General features: G+C 39.9%; 1 protein-coding gene and 1 non-coding gene across 3 annotated transcripts in view; one reads left to right on the top strand and one right to left on the bottom strand.

Annotated features, from left to right (window-relative positions):
* The first annotated feature begins 10,404 nt into the window (after positions 1-10,404).
* Positions 10,405-16,270, top strand: part of C7 (complement C7) — an 83,557-nt gene continuing 77,691 nt past the window's right edge. Inside the window, exon 1 of one of the 2 annotated variants that reach the window (XM_033179449.1) lies at positions 10,405-10,763. In XM_033179449.1, coding sequence (XP_033035340.1) covers positions 10,758-10,763 — 6 coding nt within the window. In that variant the 5' untranslated portion in view covers positions 10,405-10,757. The remainder of the gene's footprint in view (positions 10,764-16,270) is intronic. The other variant, XM_033179448.1, reaches the window with a different exon arrangement.
* LOC117066224 lies at positions 12,217-12,278 on the bottom strand. The gene has a single exon (XR_004430208.1). It is a non-coding gene; the product is annotated as a U7 small nuclear RNA (small nuclear RNA).

Below are 16,270 nucleotides of genomic sequence, written 5' to 3' on the forward strand. Positions count from 1 at the left end.
ACAACCATCTGATCTTTGACAAACTTGACAAAAACAAGAAATGGGGAAAGGATTCTCTATTTAATAAATGGAACTGTGAAAACTGGGTAGCTGTATGTAGAAATCCGAAACTGGATCCCTTCCTTATACTTTATACAAAAATTAATTCAAGATGGATTAAAGACTTAAATATTAGACCTAAAACCATAAAAACCCTAGAAGAAAACCTAGGCAATACCATTCAGGACATAGGCATAGGCAAGGACCTCATGACTAAAACACCAAAAGCAATGGCAACAAAAGCCAAAATAGACAAATGGGATCTAATTAAACTAAAGAACTTCTGCACAGCAAAAGAAAACTACCATCAGAGTGAACAGACAACCTACAGAATGGGAGAAAATTTTTGCAATCTACCCAGCTGATAAAGGGCTAATATCCAGAACCTAGAAAGAACTCAAACAAATTTAAGAGAAAAAAACAACCCCATCAAAAAGTGGGCAAAGGATTTGAACAGACACTTCTCAAAAGAAGACATTTATGCAGCCAACAGACACATGAAAAAATGCTCATTATCACTGGCCATCAGAGAAATGCAAATCAAAACCACGATGAGATACCATCTCACCCCAGTTAGAATGGCAATCATTAAAGTCAGGAAACAACAGATGTTGGAGAGGATGTGGAGAAATAGGAATGCTTTTACACTATTGGTAGGGGTGTATATTAGTTCAACCATTGTGGAAGACAGTGTGGCAATTCCTCAAGGATCTAGAACTAGAATTATCATTTGGCCCAGCAATCCCATTACTAGGCATATACCCAAAGGATTATAAATCATGCTACCGTAAAGACACATGCACATGTATGTTTATTGCAGCACTATTCTTAACAGAAAAAACTTGGAACCAACCCAAATGTTCATCAATGATAGACTGGATTAAGAAAATGTAGCACATATACACCATGGAATGCTATGCAGTCATAAAAATGGATGAGTTCTTGTCCTTTGCAGGGACATGGATGAAGCTAGAAACCATCATTCTCAGCAAACTATCACAAGGACAGAAAACCAAACACCATATGTTCTCGCTAATAGGTGGGAATTGAACAAGGAGATCACTTGGACACAGGGCAGGGAATATCACACACCAGGTCCTGTTGGGGGGTAGGGGCTGGAGAAGGGATAGCATTAGGAGAAATACCTAATGTAAATGATGAGTTGATGGGTGCAGCAAACCAACATGGAACATGTATACCTATGTATCAAACTTGAACGTTGTGCACGTGTACCCTAGAACTTAATGTATAATTAAAAAAAACTGTTTTGATAAAATTTTGTCTTTGGCTCACATTTACTTATGCATATTTAAAAGAAACTCATTTGTTGTTCATGAATGTGGAGCCTATATGTGCTCAGGATGATGTAGTATGTTTTTTATATATCTTGAATCTCATCAATCCTATAAAAAGTTTCATTATCCTTTTTTATGTAAGAAAATTGAGGCTTATAAGGATAATACAGATAGCAGATTGTGAACTCTAAATTTGAGACAAGATTTGTTTGATGCCTTTTTTGGCAAGCCATAGTTTCTTTCCAGAAACAGGCCCATATCAGTAGAAGATGAAAAGGAGCAAGAAGAGAATGGAACCAATTTCTTTGTGAGTCTGGGTAATTTATTAAATTTCATGTATATTTAATTACATAGGAGCAGTGATGTTTACTCATATGCTCACTTTGAGAGCTTGCATTTGGAAACTTGGTCACATAAATATCAAAGAAATAGACTGGTGGTGCATTAAAGTAAAGATATATAAATCACTATATCTACCTTCCAGACCATCCTTTTGGTCCCAGTGACCATGAAGCATTTTAGTAAGATTGCTGTTTCTTTTAGTGCTATGTGTATCCCTACAGTATCCCATGATTCATTCAAATAAACAAATGAACAAACAAGCAAACAAACAATCAAAGGACAAAGAATATATTAGGATGCTTCTTCTTTTTTTTTTTTTTTTTTTGAGGTGGAGTCTCACTCTGTCGCTCAGGGTGGAGTGCAGTGATGTGATCTCGTCTCACTGCAACCTCCACCTCCTGGGTTTAAGCGATTCTCCTGCCTCAGCTTCCCAAGTAGCTGGGACTAAAGGTGTGCACCACCATGCCTGGCTAATTTTTTTTTTTTTTGTACTTTTAGTAGAAATGGGGTTTCACCATGTTGGCCGGGCTAGTCTCAAACTCCTGACCTCAAATGATCCACTTGCCTTGGCCTCCCAAAGTGCTGGGATTACAGGCGTGAGCTACCACATCCAGCCATGATGCTTATTCTTTTATACTTTGAATTATAAAATAATAAAAGCTAACAAAATAAAATTAAATAATTCTATTTTTTAAAAATCAGAAATACATTCATTAATGTATTAAAACTATAAAATAGTGTAAAGTAGAAGTCTTAGTCCCATCTCTTTTTCTATTCATTCTGTTTTCATCTCTTCACCTAGTTTCCTTCCCACATTAATCCTCAGATAAGAATTTTTATTAGTTTCTTTGTGTATCCTATGAGAGTTTTTCCATGCAAATACAAATAGAATATGTACACTTATTCTCCTCCCTTCTTTTAACCCCAAAATACCATACTGTTCTGTACCTTTTTTTTTCACCTCTATATTTTGTAGATCTTTTCATATCAGTGCATAGAGTGTTTCTTCCATTTTTTTAGCTGAAAAATATTCCATTTAATACTTGCACATGCTGTGGTTGGGCGCACTGGCTCACGCTTGTAATCCTAGCAGTTTGGGAGGCCAAGGCAGGTGGATTGCCTGAGCTCAGGAGTACAAGACCAGCCTGGGCGACATGGTGAAACCTTGTCTCTACTAAAAATACAAAAAAAAATTAGCCGGGCATGGTGGCACACGCCTGTAGTCCCAACTACTCAGGAGGCTGAGGCATAAGAATAGCTTGAACCTGGAGTGGAGGTTACAGTGAGCCAAGATGGCGCCACTGCACTCCAATCTCCGCAACAAAGCAAGTCTCACTTAAAAAAAAAAAAAAAAAAAAAAAAAAAAGACAGTGTGTGCATGCTATACATTATTTAACCAATGCATCATTGATGACTATTTGGATTGTTTCACTTTTTAAAAATTTTTTATTTTTTTGAGGTGGAGTCTCACTCTGTCACCCAGGCTGAAGTGCAGTGGTGCAATCTCAGCTCACTGCAACCTCCACCTCCCAGGTTCAAGCGATTCTACTGCCTCAGCCTCTCAAGTAGCTGGGACTACGATGCACGCCACCATGCCCAACTTATATTTGTAGTTTTAGTAGAGACAGGGTTTTACTATGTTGGTTATGCTGGTCTCGAGCTCCTGACCTCAGGTGATCCACCCACCTTGGCCTCGCAAAGTGGTGAGAGTTTTACAGGTGTGGGCCACTGCGCCCAGCCCATTTTTTTTTTTTTTTTTTGAGACGGAGTCTTGCTCTATCGCCCAGGCTGGAGTGCAGTGGCCAGATCCCAGCTCACTGCAAGCTCCGCCTCCCGGGTTCCCGCCATTCTTCTGCCTCAGCCTCCCAAGTAGCTGGGACTACAGGCGCCCGCCACCTCGCCTGGCTAGTTTTTTGTATTTTTTAGTAGAGACGGGGTTTCACCGGGTTAGCCAGGATGGTCTCGATCTTCTGACCTCGTGATCCACCCGTCTCGGCCTCCCAAAGTGCTGGGATTACAGGCTTGAGCCACCGCGCCCGGCCGCATTTTTTTTTTTTTTGGGGGGGGCCATGTTCTCACTTTGTTGCCTAGGCTGGAATGCAGTGGTACGATCATGGCTTACTGATGCCTCAACCTCTTGGGCTCATGTGACCCTCCCACCTCAGCCTCCTGAGTAGCTGGGACCAGAGGCATGCAACCACCATGCATGGATAATTTTTTAAATTTTCTTGTAGATGTGGGGTCTTGCCATGTTGCTCAGGGTGGTCTTGAATTCCTGGCCTCAAGCAATCCTGCTGCCCTGGCCTCCTAAAATGCTGGGATTATAGGAGCAAGCCACTGTGCCCAGCTGGATTGTTTATAATAATTTGCATACTAGTTCATATTTATTGGACTAAGCTTACTATATTCTGGGCATGATGCTAATTGTTGTATTTGGACTATCTCATTTAATATAATAACCCTAGGGGTTAGATAATATGATTTCCACCTTTCAGACAAGAAAACAGAACGTCAGAGAGATTAACAAACCTGCCCAAGATTTGAAACCGGATTATCTGTTTTCAAAGCACGTATTTGTATAAGTGAAACACAGATTAGAGGCCCACAGTACTTTGGAAGGGCCAAGGCAAGAGGTTCACTTGAATTCAGCAGTGTGAGACCAACCTGGGCAACATGACGAAACCCTAGCTCTACAAAACATACAAAAATTAGCTGAACATGGTAGCATGTGCCTGTGGTCCCTGCTACTCAAGAGGCGGCTAAGGTGGGAGGATCACCTGAGCTCAGCAGGTTGAGGCTGCAGTGAGCTGTGGTCACACCACTGCACTCCGGCCTGGGTGACAGAGTGAGACCCTGTCTCAAAAAAATAAAAATAATAATAACAAAAAACAAACAAAGGAAATATAAATTAGTACTCTTTGCTTTTAGAAAAATTTTCCTCCTAAGAAGTTTCTAGTTATATATTCATGACTATTCTTCTCTGGTTACTAAGATTTTTTCAGAAACATTTTAAGAGGTTGCACAATTCAGGATTTTACTTTTTCTTTTGAGACAGAGTCCCTCTCTGTCACCCAGGCTGGAGTGCAGTGGTACGATTTTGACTCACTGCAACCTCCATCTCCAGGGTTCAAGCGGTTCTCCTGCCTCAGCCTCCTGAGTATCTGGGATTACAGGCATGTGCCACCACACTTGGCTAATTTTTGTATTTTTAGTAGAGATGGGGTTTCGCCATGTTGGCCAGGATGGTCTCAAACTCCTGACCTTGTGATCCACTCGCCTAGGATTTTACTTTTTTAAATCACATTATATATTCTTTCTTGGCCTGTGGAATATTTAGTGATGAATCTGATATTAAAACATATCTGTTTAAAGATCATTTAAAGAGTTAAAGCTTAAAACTATGGGGTGGCCTGACATTTTCTGAGTGATTGATTTTTATTTTACGTCTATTGTATGCTGAGCTCTTGGTCTGAAAACAAAAACAACTTTCTATTTAGGCACCACAAGTTTGAAGTGTAGATCAAATAAATGACCTTGTCCTTTTTCACCCTTCCTCCACAGGACTTTACGTAAGGCAGTTACAGAACCACTGAAATCTTTGTATTTTATGTCTTCCTTCTCAGAGCTCTTTGACTTAATTCAAATTTAAGCCAAATGAAATGTATCTTGTACTTGCAGGCTACTGCTACAATGTGCATTGCAATAACTGAAAAACCCAGATGCCATTCAGAAACTCAAACAAATCTGGGCTTTCTTCTAAATTTAGCAAATGCCTGTCGCTATTAAAAACCATAATGACAAAACTTCTTATCTCCTCGTGATTGTAATTTGATTCTTGCCATCTGCAGCCATCAGGGTCACCAGGGCAAAGGCTTGCCCAATGTGGAAAAGCACAATGGCACCTGTCCGGAAGTCTGTCCAGAAGGGAAGTGTGAAACCTTGTATTTCCTAATCTATTTAAACCTTAAACAACTTTCTTAGGAAGAACTGGATACCAACAGAGTATTAATCTAGTAGCCTCACTTTAAATTAATGCACAAATCACAGCATTTAATGCAGTGCTTCCAGCAGAGACAGACAGCAACTTATTATGTGTAATGATAAAGCATTTAATAATCATCATTTTACTGAAATCTTCCTTTGAATAAGGCATTGCTTGGCAGCCATTTTTCATTCTCAAACTGTTCACAGTGTGACACTTGAAATGGAGAAAGCAATACCACCTGGAGTACTTATTAGCTTAACAAGCACTTGACTGGGAGCCGAGGAAGATTCACTGTGTTTCACTCCCTCCTGAGTGGTTTAACTCCAGAACTTAATGGTGTTCCCTGACTCTAGGGCCTGGAGCAGTCTGCCACTAGGGGATGCTCTTGCTTCTTCACTCCAGCTCCCCGCAGGTTCAATTCTGACCTTATCAGCCTCATTACAAGAGAGGAGGAAAAAGGAGGCTTTTACTTTTCCCCAGTGAGTTTGTTCCTCTGAAACCCCTAGAGTCAGCTAAATCTGTTGGAACAATTCAGAGCAAAATGAAATGACTAGTAAACGAAATAGCTTTGTTAAAATGTTTTCAAATATCTCCCTGTGGTGGACCAGAATTGCTTCCTGATATAATCGGTGGTCTAATAGTTTCATTAGGGTTTGGGGATGTTAACAGTGTTTGAGGAGCTGCCAAGGGAGGTGAGGGCAAATGGGGAAGAGCTGCTGTCACAGGAGGTGAGGAGAGAGCTGTGCCCTTACTGACCCTTACCCAGTCTGGCAGAAATCTGCTTTACCCCTCTACTGACTTAGCTTTGGCTTAGACACCATTTATTTGCCAAAGCATGCCCATATACCAGTTTTGGGGTTTGTTAGAAATAAAAGTCCAGGGGTTCACATGAACTTGAGAAATTCTGGGTTGAAAAAGTTAAAAAAGTTTTACTTGTTACAGAACTTTCAGAATATTTAATATACAATGCACTGTGCTTTGCAAATCCAAGGCTGGGCATTTACTGAGAGTAACTGTTGACTGGGCTCTTCATCTTGAAATTCTCCTGACTTGGCTTGATGTTGCATTGTTTTGGTTTTTCTTCTTTCTCTGTAACCTCTCGTTTTTGGCATTTTTTTTTTCTTCCTACTCCCTGAACAGAGGCATTTCTTGTGGTTTTATGGTTCATTATGTTCAATCTCTAGAAGATTCGCCGAAGTCCATGATTTTAGTTATGTACCTCCATGCTAGCGGCTCCACCCATGTACCCCTACAAGAGACATAGGTGAAGCCTATCTCTTCCCAAAGAGACCTACATTTTCAGTTATATGTTGGATGCTTTCCCCAAAGTAAAAATGTCCCCTCTCCAAACCATCTCTTCCTTTTTGACTTCCAATTTTCTTCCTCCTTTACATTTTTCTTAAATTCTTTCAATTCTCTGAATCAATCAGACTTGAAACCATATTTAATCACTAAACCCTGTGAATTCTTCTGGCTCTTTTGTCTATCCTCCTTTTCTTTTTTTTTTCTGAGACAGAGTGTTGCTGTGTTGCCCAGGCTGGAGTGCAGTAGCACCATCTTGGCTCACTGCAATCTTTGCCTCCCAGGTCCAAGTGATTCTCCTGCCTCAGCCTCCTAAGTAGCTGGAATTGCAGTTGCCTGCCACCACGTTTGGCTAATTTTTGTATTTTTAGTAGAGACGGGGTTTCACCATATTGGCCAGACTGGTCTTGAACTCCTGACGTCCAGTGATTCACCTTCTTCAGCCACCCAAAGTGCTGAGATTACAGGTGTGAGCCACCGTGCCCTGTCCCTTCTTTTTTTGTTGTTTCTGTTTTTGTTTTTGAGACAAGGCCTTGCTCTGTCACCAAGGCTGGAGTGCAGTGACCTGAACACAGCTCGCTGCAGCCTCAACCTTCTGGGCTACAGTGATCCTTCCACCTCAGCTTTCTGAGTAGTTGAGAGTACAGGCATGTGCCATCATGCCCAGCTAATTTTTGTATTGTTTGTAGACACAGCTGTGTCTATCCCTTCTTAAATGAGGCCTTGATCCCCTTGTCTAAACTACTGAAATAAATTCCAAGTCACGCTTCCTGCTTCCTTTCCTTACCTATTCTATGTAGGCTGCACACAGCTACTGTTTCAATCAATCTAAAGCACTGCTTTGATTCTTTCTTAAAAACTTCCAGTGGGTGAGTTCTCAGTGACTCATTGTGTGAATAAAGTCCATACAACTTATGCCAGCAGTGAAACTTCCCACAGTATTGCTCCCACGTGCATTTAAAGCCTTTGTGCTAATGGTTCCTCCATTAAAATTGCAGACAGAAGAAATGCTCTTGTGACATTACAGATGTGAAGGTAGGAGTGTGCAAGGCATTTGGGGAAAGGAAGTTTCTGTAACCCTTTCAGAATTGAATAATCTATGGAATACCTGAGCCAAACAATTCAAGTTCTAAATTACTATAAATAAATCCACATCATCCTCTAGATTAAGGATATTCTGTAAATGGGCTAATATGGTCCTTTATAGCATGTAAAGAATAAAAATAAGGAAGGATATAGATTAAGGCTTCTACCTGTCAAAGCTGATAGCCTATCATATTACACATTTTAGAAAATATTGATCAAATTCAGAATGAAAAAATTCATACATGCATGTGTACATAAATAAAAAGCTACTGTAGAAGATGCTGTTGGTACCCTACCCATATTCTCTCATTGCTCGCCTCTAAATGACAAAGGTAAACAACTGCAGATATTGCAAATGCTGCAATTCCCTGCTTCAAAACCTTTATTTATGGCTGTAGGTGTGTGCTTAGCTTGCCTCCAGGGCAAGCTGGTAGTGCCAGAGAGCCAATGGGTTCAGAAGCTACCTTCATCAATGATGGGTTTCCTTATCCCTTAATTGGACTAACTCTTTTTTTTTTTTTTTTTTTTTTTTGAGACAGGCTCGTACTCTGTCGCCCAGGCTGAAGTGCATTGGTGTAATCTCACTTCACTGCAGCCTCTGCCTGCTGGGTTCTGGTGATTCCCGAGTAGTTGGGATTACAGGCATGAACCACGATGACTGGCTTTTTTTTTTTTTTTTTGGTATTTTTAGTAGAGATGGGGTTTCACCATCATGGCTAGGCTGGTCTTGAACTCCTGACCTCAAGTGATCCACCCACCTCAGCCTCTCAAAGTGCTGAGATCACAGGTATGAACCACCACACTCGGCTGGACTAACTCTTAATTGCAGAGTTGGTCTGCAATGTCTTTCAGAGTTCCTCATCAGAACTGAACTCAAATTGCCCACTGGAGTCTCTTGTTTGATAAAACACCCTTTATTGACTTTCTTTTCTCCCCGTCTCACTTTCCCACCTCTAGCAGTACTTTCTAGGATTGTCTCTTAAGACAAAAACAAAAACAAAAACAAATTACTTGCAATTGAATTCTTGTCTCTATATCTACTTCTGGGGGAACCCAAACTAAGACAACCAATGAACATGAAATTGCATATTGAGAATTTAAGATGAGTCTATGGCATCTGGAGTTTATGCAGTTGGAGCTGAATAAAAAATATTTTTTCCAGGATTCAGGATCTTTGTCTCTGTGACGAAATTTCTTCCACACAAATCACTAAAGGTTTGAACAAAAGATGAGGAAGCTTTGTCTCTGGAAACCACCATTAATTTATGAGGGGAAGATAGGGGTTGTCTCTATTATTCCAGCACTTTGGATATAGGAAGAAAAAAATCATTAAAACTAGAAAATCTTCACTAATGGAATGTTTATTTATAAAAATTATTCTTAACTCAAATTTTCTTTCCCATTTAACACTTATTCTACCTCACTCATAATGCACTAGCAGCTAGTGTTAGAATATTTGGTCCAACAATACAAATAAAACTGTAGCTCATTTTTCTTTTTTTTTTTTTGAGATGGAATCTCACTCTGTCACCCAGGCTGGAGTGCAATGGCATGATCTCGACTCACTGCAACCTCCACCTCCTGGGTTCAAGCAATTCTCCTGTCTCAGCCTCCTGAATAGCTGGGACTACAGGTGCATGCTACCAAGCCTGGCTAATTTTTTTGTGTTTTTAGTAGAGATGGAGTTTCACCATATTGACCAGGCTGGTCTCGAACTCCTGGCCTTATGATCTGCCTACCTTGGCCTCCTAAAGTGCTGGGATTACAGGCATGAGCCACTGCACTCAGTACCTCAATTTCAATAGGAAATCTGAAATCTTGCAAAATATGCAGCACTGTATCAAACGTGTGAAGGTGATGTTGGGGACCTTCTAGAATCAATGCAAAGCTATGGACAAATGAAGACTTGGTAGACGAAGACAACATAAAAAGCGAAGGAGAGAAAATGGATGTGGATGATGACCCTGAGAAGAACTTTCCAACACAGTGATCTGATTAGCAAAGGATTAAGTGAAGTTCTTGAGAAAATTAGTGATGTCCTCGAATATGTTTGCAAAAATTGATGTTCTTTGTGATTATTCTGTGAAAGTTAAGCATGAAGGGATGACTATTAGGTTGTGTTAGGCTGTACTTTGGGGAAAAATTCTACTCCAGAATATTCCATTTACATTTTGAGTGACAGAACTGCATTTAGATATTTTTGCTCACAAAATACTTAATCTCGAAGTCTGGCGTATAATACCCTTTAAGAGAATCATGAAAACATCCACGTAGTTTGGTAGATTGAAACAAGAAGGAGGCTCATCCCTTGCCTTACACAGAGTCTCCTTTGGTTGAAAATCACTTAAACATTGAACTGAGAACATTTGCTGTGTTTCCTGATTTATAGATATGTTTCTAAGAAACATATCTATCACTTCCAAACAGTCCCAGCTGGCATAGCTAAGGCTGTGTAATTGATAAGATGCATCTGGCTTCAAGGCACAGATTAAGTACAAGAGCAGGCTCTTGCTGTCGCTGGAGAATCCGGTTGGGGTAGGAGCTACATCTCAGGACCACTTGCTCTATATATGAGTGCCAAGATAATCTAGAGCAGGGAGAGGGAGAGAGGCAGGCAGCCTGCTGGGTTCTTCCTGCTGTTGAAAACGTACCCGGCCCTTACAGAGGAAATTTTCCTCCTCTCTTCTGCCCTGAATGTTTTCCCAAACATGAAGGTAAGAGAATAATTTCATTACTTTTGTAAGTGAAGCTATCTTTTCAAATGAACAGGGGTAATAGAAATGTAATTTAAGTGAAGAGGGGTAATACTTAACTGAAAGACATCAAGTAAGTAGAAGGCCAGAGAAAAATACAGAAGAAAAAGATCTGGGGGTGATTTTTAGAAATCCTTATTTAAACATATTTAACAGTTCAGCCAAAGTAAATTCCTTTTTCTTATCTTGTGGTTAAATTACAGGTCCAGAGGTCTGGGAATCAGGAATTGGAGGCAACGTTTCTGAAAGTTCCGATAAAATAATAAAGAAATACAATAGTACTATTGTTATTTCTTGGGAAAAACTTTCCTCTGGTGTATTTTTTATTTTTTTATTTTTTGCTTGTTCGGATTTGGAGCCATGCAATAGGGTCCTGCAATTTATCTAAGAGCTAATAGAAAAGTAAATTTGCAGACTTGGAACTTGAGAATTTGAAATATTGGATGAAAGAGTCAGCATTGTGAGAATAGAAGATACGAGTAGATGGAATAAAACTAAAGGTCTACCAACTATACCTGTTGGCCCAATGCAAAAAGGCCAAATATTAAAACAAAACAAAACAAAACAAAACAAAACACAACCAAAAAAACTATTCAACTAAAGACAAGACCAAAGACAGAAATCACTATCAGGCTAAATCTCTGGAATGCAAAAATAAGTTGAGATTGCTATTAAAATTTTATTATTGTAAATTTTGGATTTAAACTTCAAAAATGTTGCATTGTAAGGAATAATTTCACAGCTCTGTCAGTGGCTAGATTGCTTCCATAGTCACTGTATTGTCCATTGCGGCACCGAATCCAAGCTCGCTCATTATTGGGGTTAGAGGAGGAGCAAGATATAGGTCTTGATTAACCCATGCCTTCTGTGAAATTAAATAATTAAAAATTAAACACAAATCACAAAGTTAATATGTTTAAAGTTATGATGGGCAGTCATAAAAAAGAATGAAATCATGTTCTTTGCAGCAATATGGATGCAGTTAGAGGTCATTATCCCAAGAAAATTAACACAGGAACAGACAACCAAATACCACATGTTCTTAATTTTAAGTGGGAGCTAAATATTGGGTACTCATGGTCATAAAGATGGCGACACTAGACACTGCGCTCCAGCCTGGGCAATCGGGTGAGACTCTGTCTTGAAAAACAAGCAAACAAACAAAAAAAGAATATGACGTTCTTCTGAAAGTCATCTAGCCAAAATGTTTTTTCCCAATATTTGTGTTCACTGTTAATCTTTTACTTTATTTTACAATGAGAAATCTTAATAATTGATTTGTGCTTAAAAACATGTTCCCAATTATTGATTATTATAATATTTTACTGCTGTAATAATAAATAGACTTTATCCTTTAATTGGTTGACAAAATATCAACAAACAAAGCAATCCATTTTTTAAAAATTTTACATATAGGGGCTTTCCAGCAAAAATTGGGAAGCCTGCTAGACAAATTCTAAAAGAGCTGTAACACTAAAGCGATTATTTCACTCCAAGTTGCATGCAGAATTCTTACCTGTACTTGAAAGTGGACATTCATATTTTACAGTAAACCTGAAGGACATGCTTTGGGGATATGTGACAAAGAAGGACACTTGTGAAAGCCTTGGGCTCTCAAGAAGCTAGAAATGGTTTTTATGTCAGACCTTTTAAAAGGAGGCAATATTTTGGCTCCACAGTCCCTATGTGAACTAAATTCAGAGAGACAGTCACAGGATTCCCTTTGGTTCTCTCTGTGTTCTTGGATAGGAAATAACTTGCGTCTGAGGCATTTGAGAAGGACGTCAGGGCCAAGGGACTTCCCTCAGAGCTGATTGTGGGCCAGCCATTTGTTCTGTTCGTCCAGGACTGAGCTGAGCGTGGGACCTGTGAACCTAGGGAAGGGTCATCACAGTGCCTAAGCACAGTGATGTGGTCAAGCCCAGTAATGTCTCAAATCAGGATTGTAGCTGGGACATATTCGAAGAAGGAGGTAGAGCTAATGCTCATTCAGTGATGAAAAAGAGGAGAATATAGTTCAGGGGAGTATAGTTCCAGCTTAGCTACATTGACACAGAACAAAAATACCATACACCTTTTCTTTTTCTTTTTTTTTTTTTTTTTTTTTTTTGAGACAAAGTCTCACTCTCTTACCCAGGCTGGAGTGCAGTGGCATAATCTCAGCTCACTGCAACCTCCGCCTCCTGGGTTCAGGTGATTCTCCTGCCTCAGCCTCCCGAGTAGCTGGGACTACAGGTGTGCATCACCATGCCTGGCTAATTTTTGTATTTTTTTTAGTAAAGATGGGGTTTCACCATATTGGCCAGACTGGTCTTGAACTCCTGACCTTGTGATCCCCCCGCCTCAGTCTTCCAAAGTGCTGGGATTACAGCCGTGAGCCACCACACTTGGCCCCATAAACCTTTTCAACCAAGCAATTCTTTTATGGAGTCAGTTCAGATGTAGGTCTATTACTGTCATTCATGTGATTTATTTGTGTTTGTTCTATCTCTCTTGTTCATTTATAAGGTATTCTTTCCAAAGGTAAGGAAGCATAACTGCTTCCTTTCAGAGACCAGGCTAGCAAAATTTCAAGAAATGCTTTTGGCTAATAGATTCACTTTGTATAACTCATGAACAGAACTGGTCTTGTAATAAGCAGACCTTGATGGGTTATAATGAGTATGTATATGAAGAATGTGATGGCAAAGGCATCCATGATGATAAAAAGCATATTTCCTAAAATTTCATTGAAATTCTTTATTTTAAAAAGTACTTTTAAATTTGAGACAAGATCTTGCTCTATTGCCCTGGCTGGAGTGTAGTGGTGCAATCACGGCTCACTGCAGCCACTACATCCTGGGCTCAAGTGATCCTTCCACCTTAGTCTTCCGAGTAGCTGGGACTACAGGTGCCTGCCACCATGCCTGGCTAATTTTTGTAAGTTTTGTATTTTTTGTAGAGATGAGGTCTCACTATGTTGCCCAGGCTGGCCTCAAACTCCTGGGCTCAAGTGATCCTCCCACCTTGTCCTCTCCAAATGCCAGGATTACAGGCATGAGCCACCACACCTGGCTGAAATTATTTTAAAACACCTGTGACAGAATGTTAGAAATAATTATTTTTGATATCCACATTTTGGCTGAGAGTCAAAGGCCAAGAACAAGTACTCAGTATTTTTTGAAATTTTATTTTATTTTTTGAAATTTTATTCATTTAGTTATTTTATTTGTATACATTTAAGGGATACAAGTGCAATTTCATTGCATGGATATATTGGGTAGCATTGAAGTCTGGGCTTTCAGTGTATCTATCTCCCAAATAATGTACATTGTACCCATTAAGTAATTTCTCATCACTCTTCCCTTTCTATCCCCAACTCTTCTGGGTCTCCAATTCTATTATTCCATGCTTTTTGTCCATGTATACACATTATTTAGCTCCTACTTGTAAGTGAGAATATGAGGTACTTGATTTTATGTTTCTGAGTTGTTCCACTTAATATAATGGCTCCAGTTCCATCCATGCTGCTGCAAAAGACATGGTTTCATTCTTTTTTAAAAAACTGAACAGTATTTCATTGTGTATATACTGCATGTTCTTTATCCAATCATCTGTTGATGGACACTTAGGTTGCTTCCATATCTTTGCTATTGTCAATAGTAGTGAGATAAACATGTGAGTACAGGTATCTTTCTGATATAATGATTTCTTTTCCTTTGGGTAGATACCCAGTAGTGGGATTGATGGATCCGATGGTAGTTCAATTTTTAGTTTTTTGAGAAATCTCCATACTGTTTTTTATGGAAGTTGTACTAATTTACATTACCACCAATAGTATATATTGGTGGGAATACATACTATTCCCTATTCCCACTTATCTCTGCATTCCTACCAACATCTGTTCTTTTTTGACATTTTTAAAGAGAGATAGGGTCTTGCTCTGTTATCCAGGCTGAAGAGTAATGGTGCAATCATAGCTCACTGCACCCTTGAATTCCTGGGCTCAAGTGATCCTCCTGACTCAGCCTCCTGAGTGGCTGGCTGGCACTATTTGGTCATGTGCCACCATGCCCAAATAATTTTTTTTTTGAGATGAAGTCTTGCTCTGTCTCCCAGGCTGGAGTGCAGTGGCATAATCTCAACTCATTGTAACCTCCGCCTCCTGGGTTCAAGCGATTCTTCTGCCTCAGCCTCCCACATAGCTGAGACTATAGGTGTGTGCCACCATGCCTGGTTAATTTTTTGTATTTTTAATGGAGACGGGGTTTTACTGTGTTAGTCAGGATGGTCTCGATCTCCTGACCTCATGATCTGCCCACCTCGGCCTACCAAAGTGCTGGGATTACCAGTATGAGCCACCGCACCCAACTGCCCAAATAATTTTTTAAGAATTATTTTATGTAGAGACAGAATCTTACTATGTTGCCTAGGTTGGTCTCAAACTTCTGGCTTCAAGCAATCCTCCTGCCTTGGCCTCCCAAAGTGTTGGGATTACAGGTGTGAGCCATCACATTCAGTCAATTTTTTTCACTTTTTAATAGGAGCCATTCTGACTGTGTAAGATGATATCTCCTTGTGGTTTTAATTTAAGTCTCTGATGATTAGTGATGTTGAGCACATTTTCATATACTTGTGAGCCATTTGTATGTCTTCCTTTGAAAAATGTCTGTTCATGTCTTTTGCCCACTTTTTAATGTTTTCGTTGTTGTTGTTGTTATCATTGTTTGAGTTTCTTGTAGATTCTGGATATTAGTCCTCTGTCAGATGCATAATTTACAGATATTTTCTCCCATTCTGTAGGTTGTCTGTTCACTCTGTTGATTATTTCTTTTGTTGTAGACAAGCTTTTAATTTTAATTAAGTTCCATTTGTCTAATCTTGTTTTTGTTGCTTGTGCTTTTGAGGTCTTCGTTATGAATTCCTGGCCTATACTAATGTCCAGAAGAGTTTTCCCTAGGTTTTCTTCTAGTGTTTTTATAGTTTCAGGTCTTACATTTAAGTTTACAATCCATGTTGAGTCGATTTTTGTATAAGGTGAGAGAAAGGAGGATCTTCACTTTTTTTTTTTTTTTTTTGAGACAGAGTCTCACTCTGTCGCCCAGGCTGGAGTGCAGTGGCCAGATCTCAGCTCACTGCAAGCTCCTCCTCCCGGGTTCACGCCATTCTCCTGCCTCAGCCTCCCGAGTAGCTGGGACTACAGGCACCCGCCACCTCACCCGGCTAGTTTTTTGTATATTTTAGTAGAGACGGGGTTTCACTGTGTTAGCCAGGATGGTCTCGATCTCCTGACCTCGTGATCCGCCCGTCTCGGCCTCCCAAAGTGCTGGGATTACAGGCTTGAGCCACCGCGCCCGGCCGGATCTTCACATCTGAAAGTGAGATGCTAGACATTCTATGCAATATTACAAAGAGAGTATTCCCAAATCTGTTTGGTGACCCTTAGGCCATCCCTATTCTCAAGAGAATACAACATAGTGTATAGGAGA

Source organism: Trachypithecus francoisi, unplaced genomic scaffold (genome assembly GCF_009764315.1).
Source record: "Trachypithecus francoisi isolate TF-2019V2 unplaced genomic scaffold, Tfra_2.0 Lachesis_group2, whole genome shotgun sequence".
Taxonomy (NCBI): Eukaryota; Metazoa; Chordata; class Mammalia; order Primates; family Cercopithecidae; genus Trachypithecus; species Trachypithecus francoisi.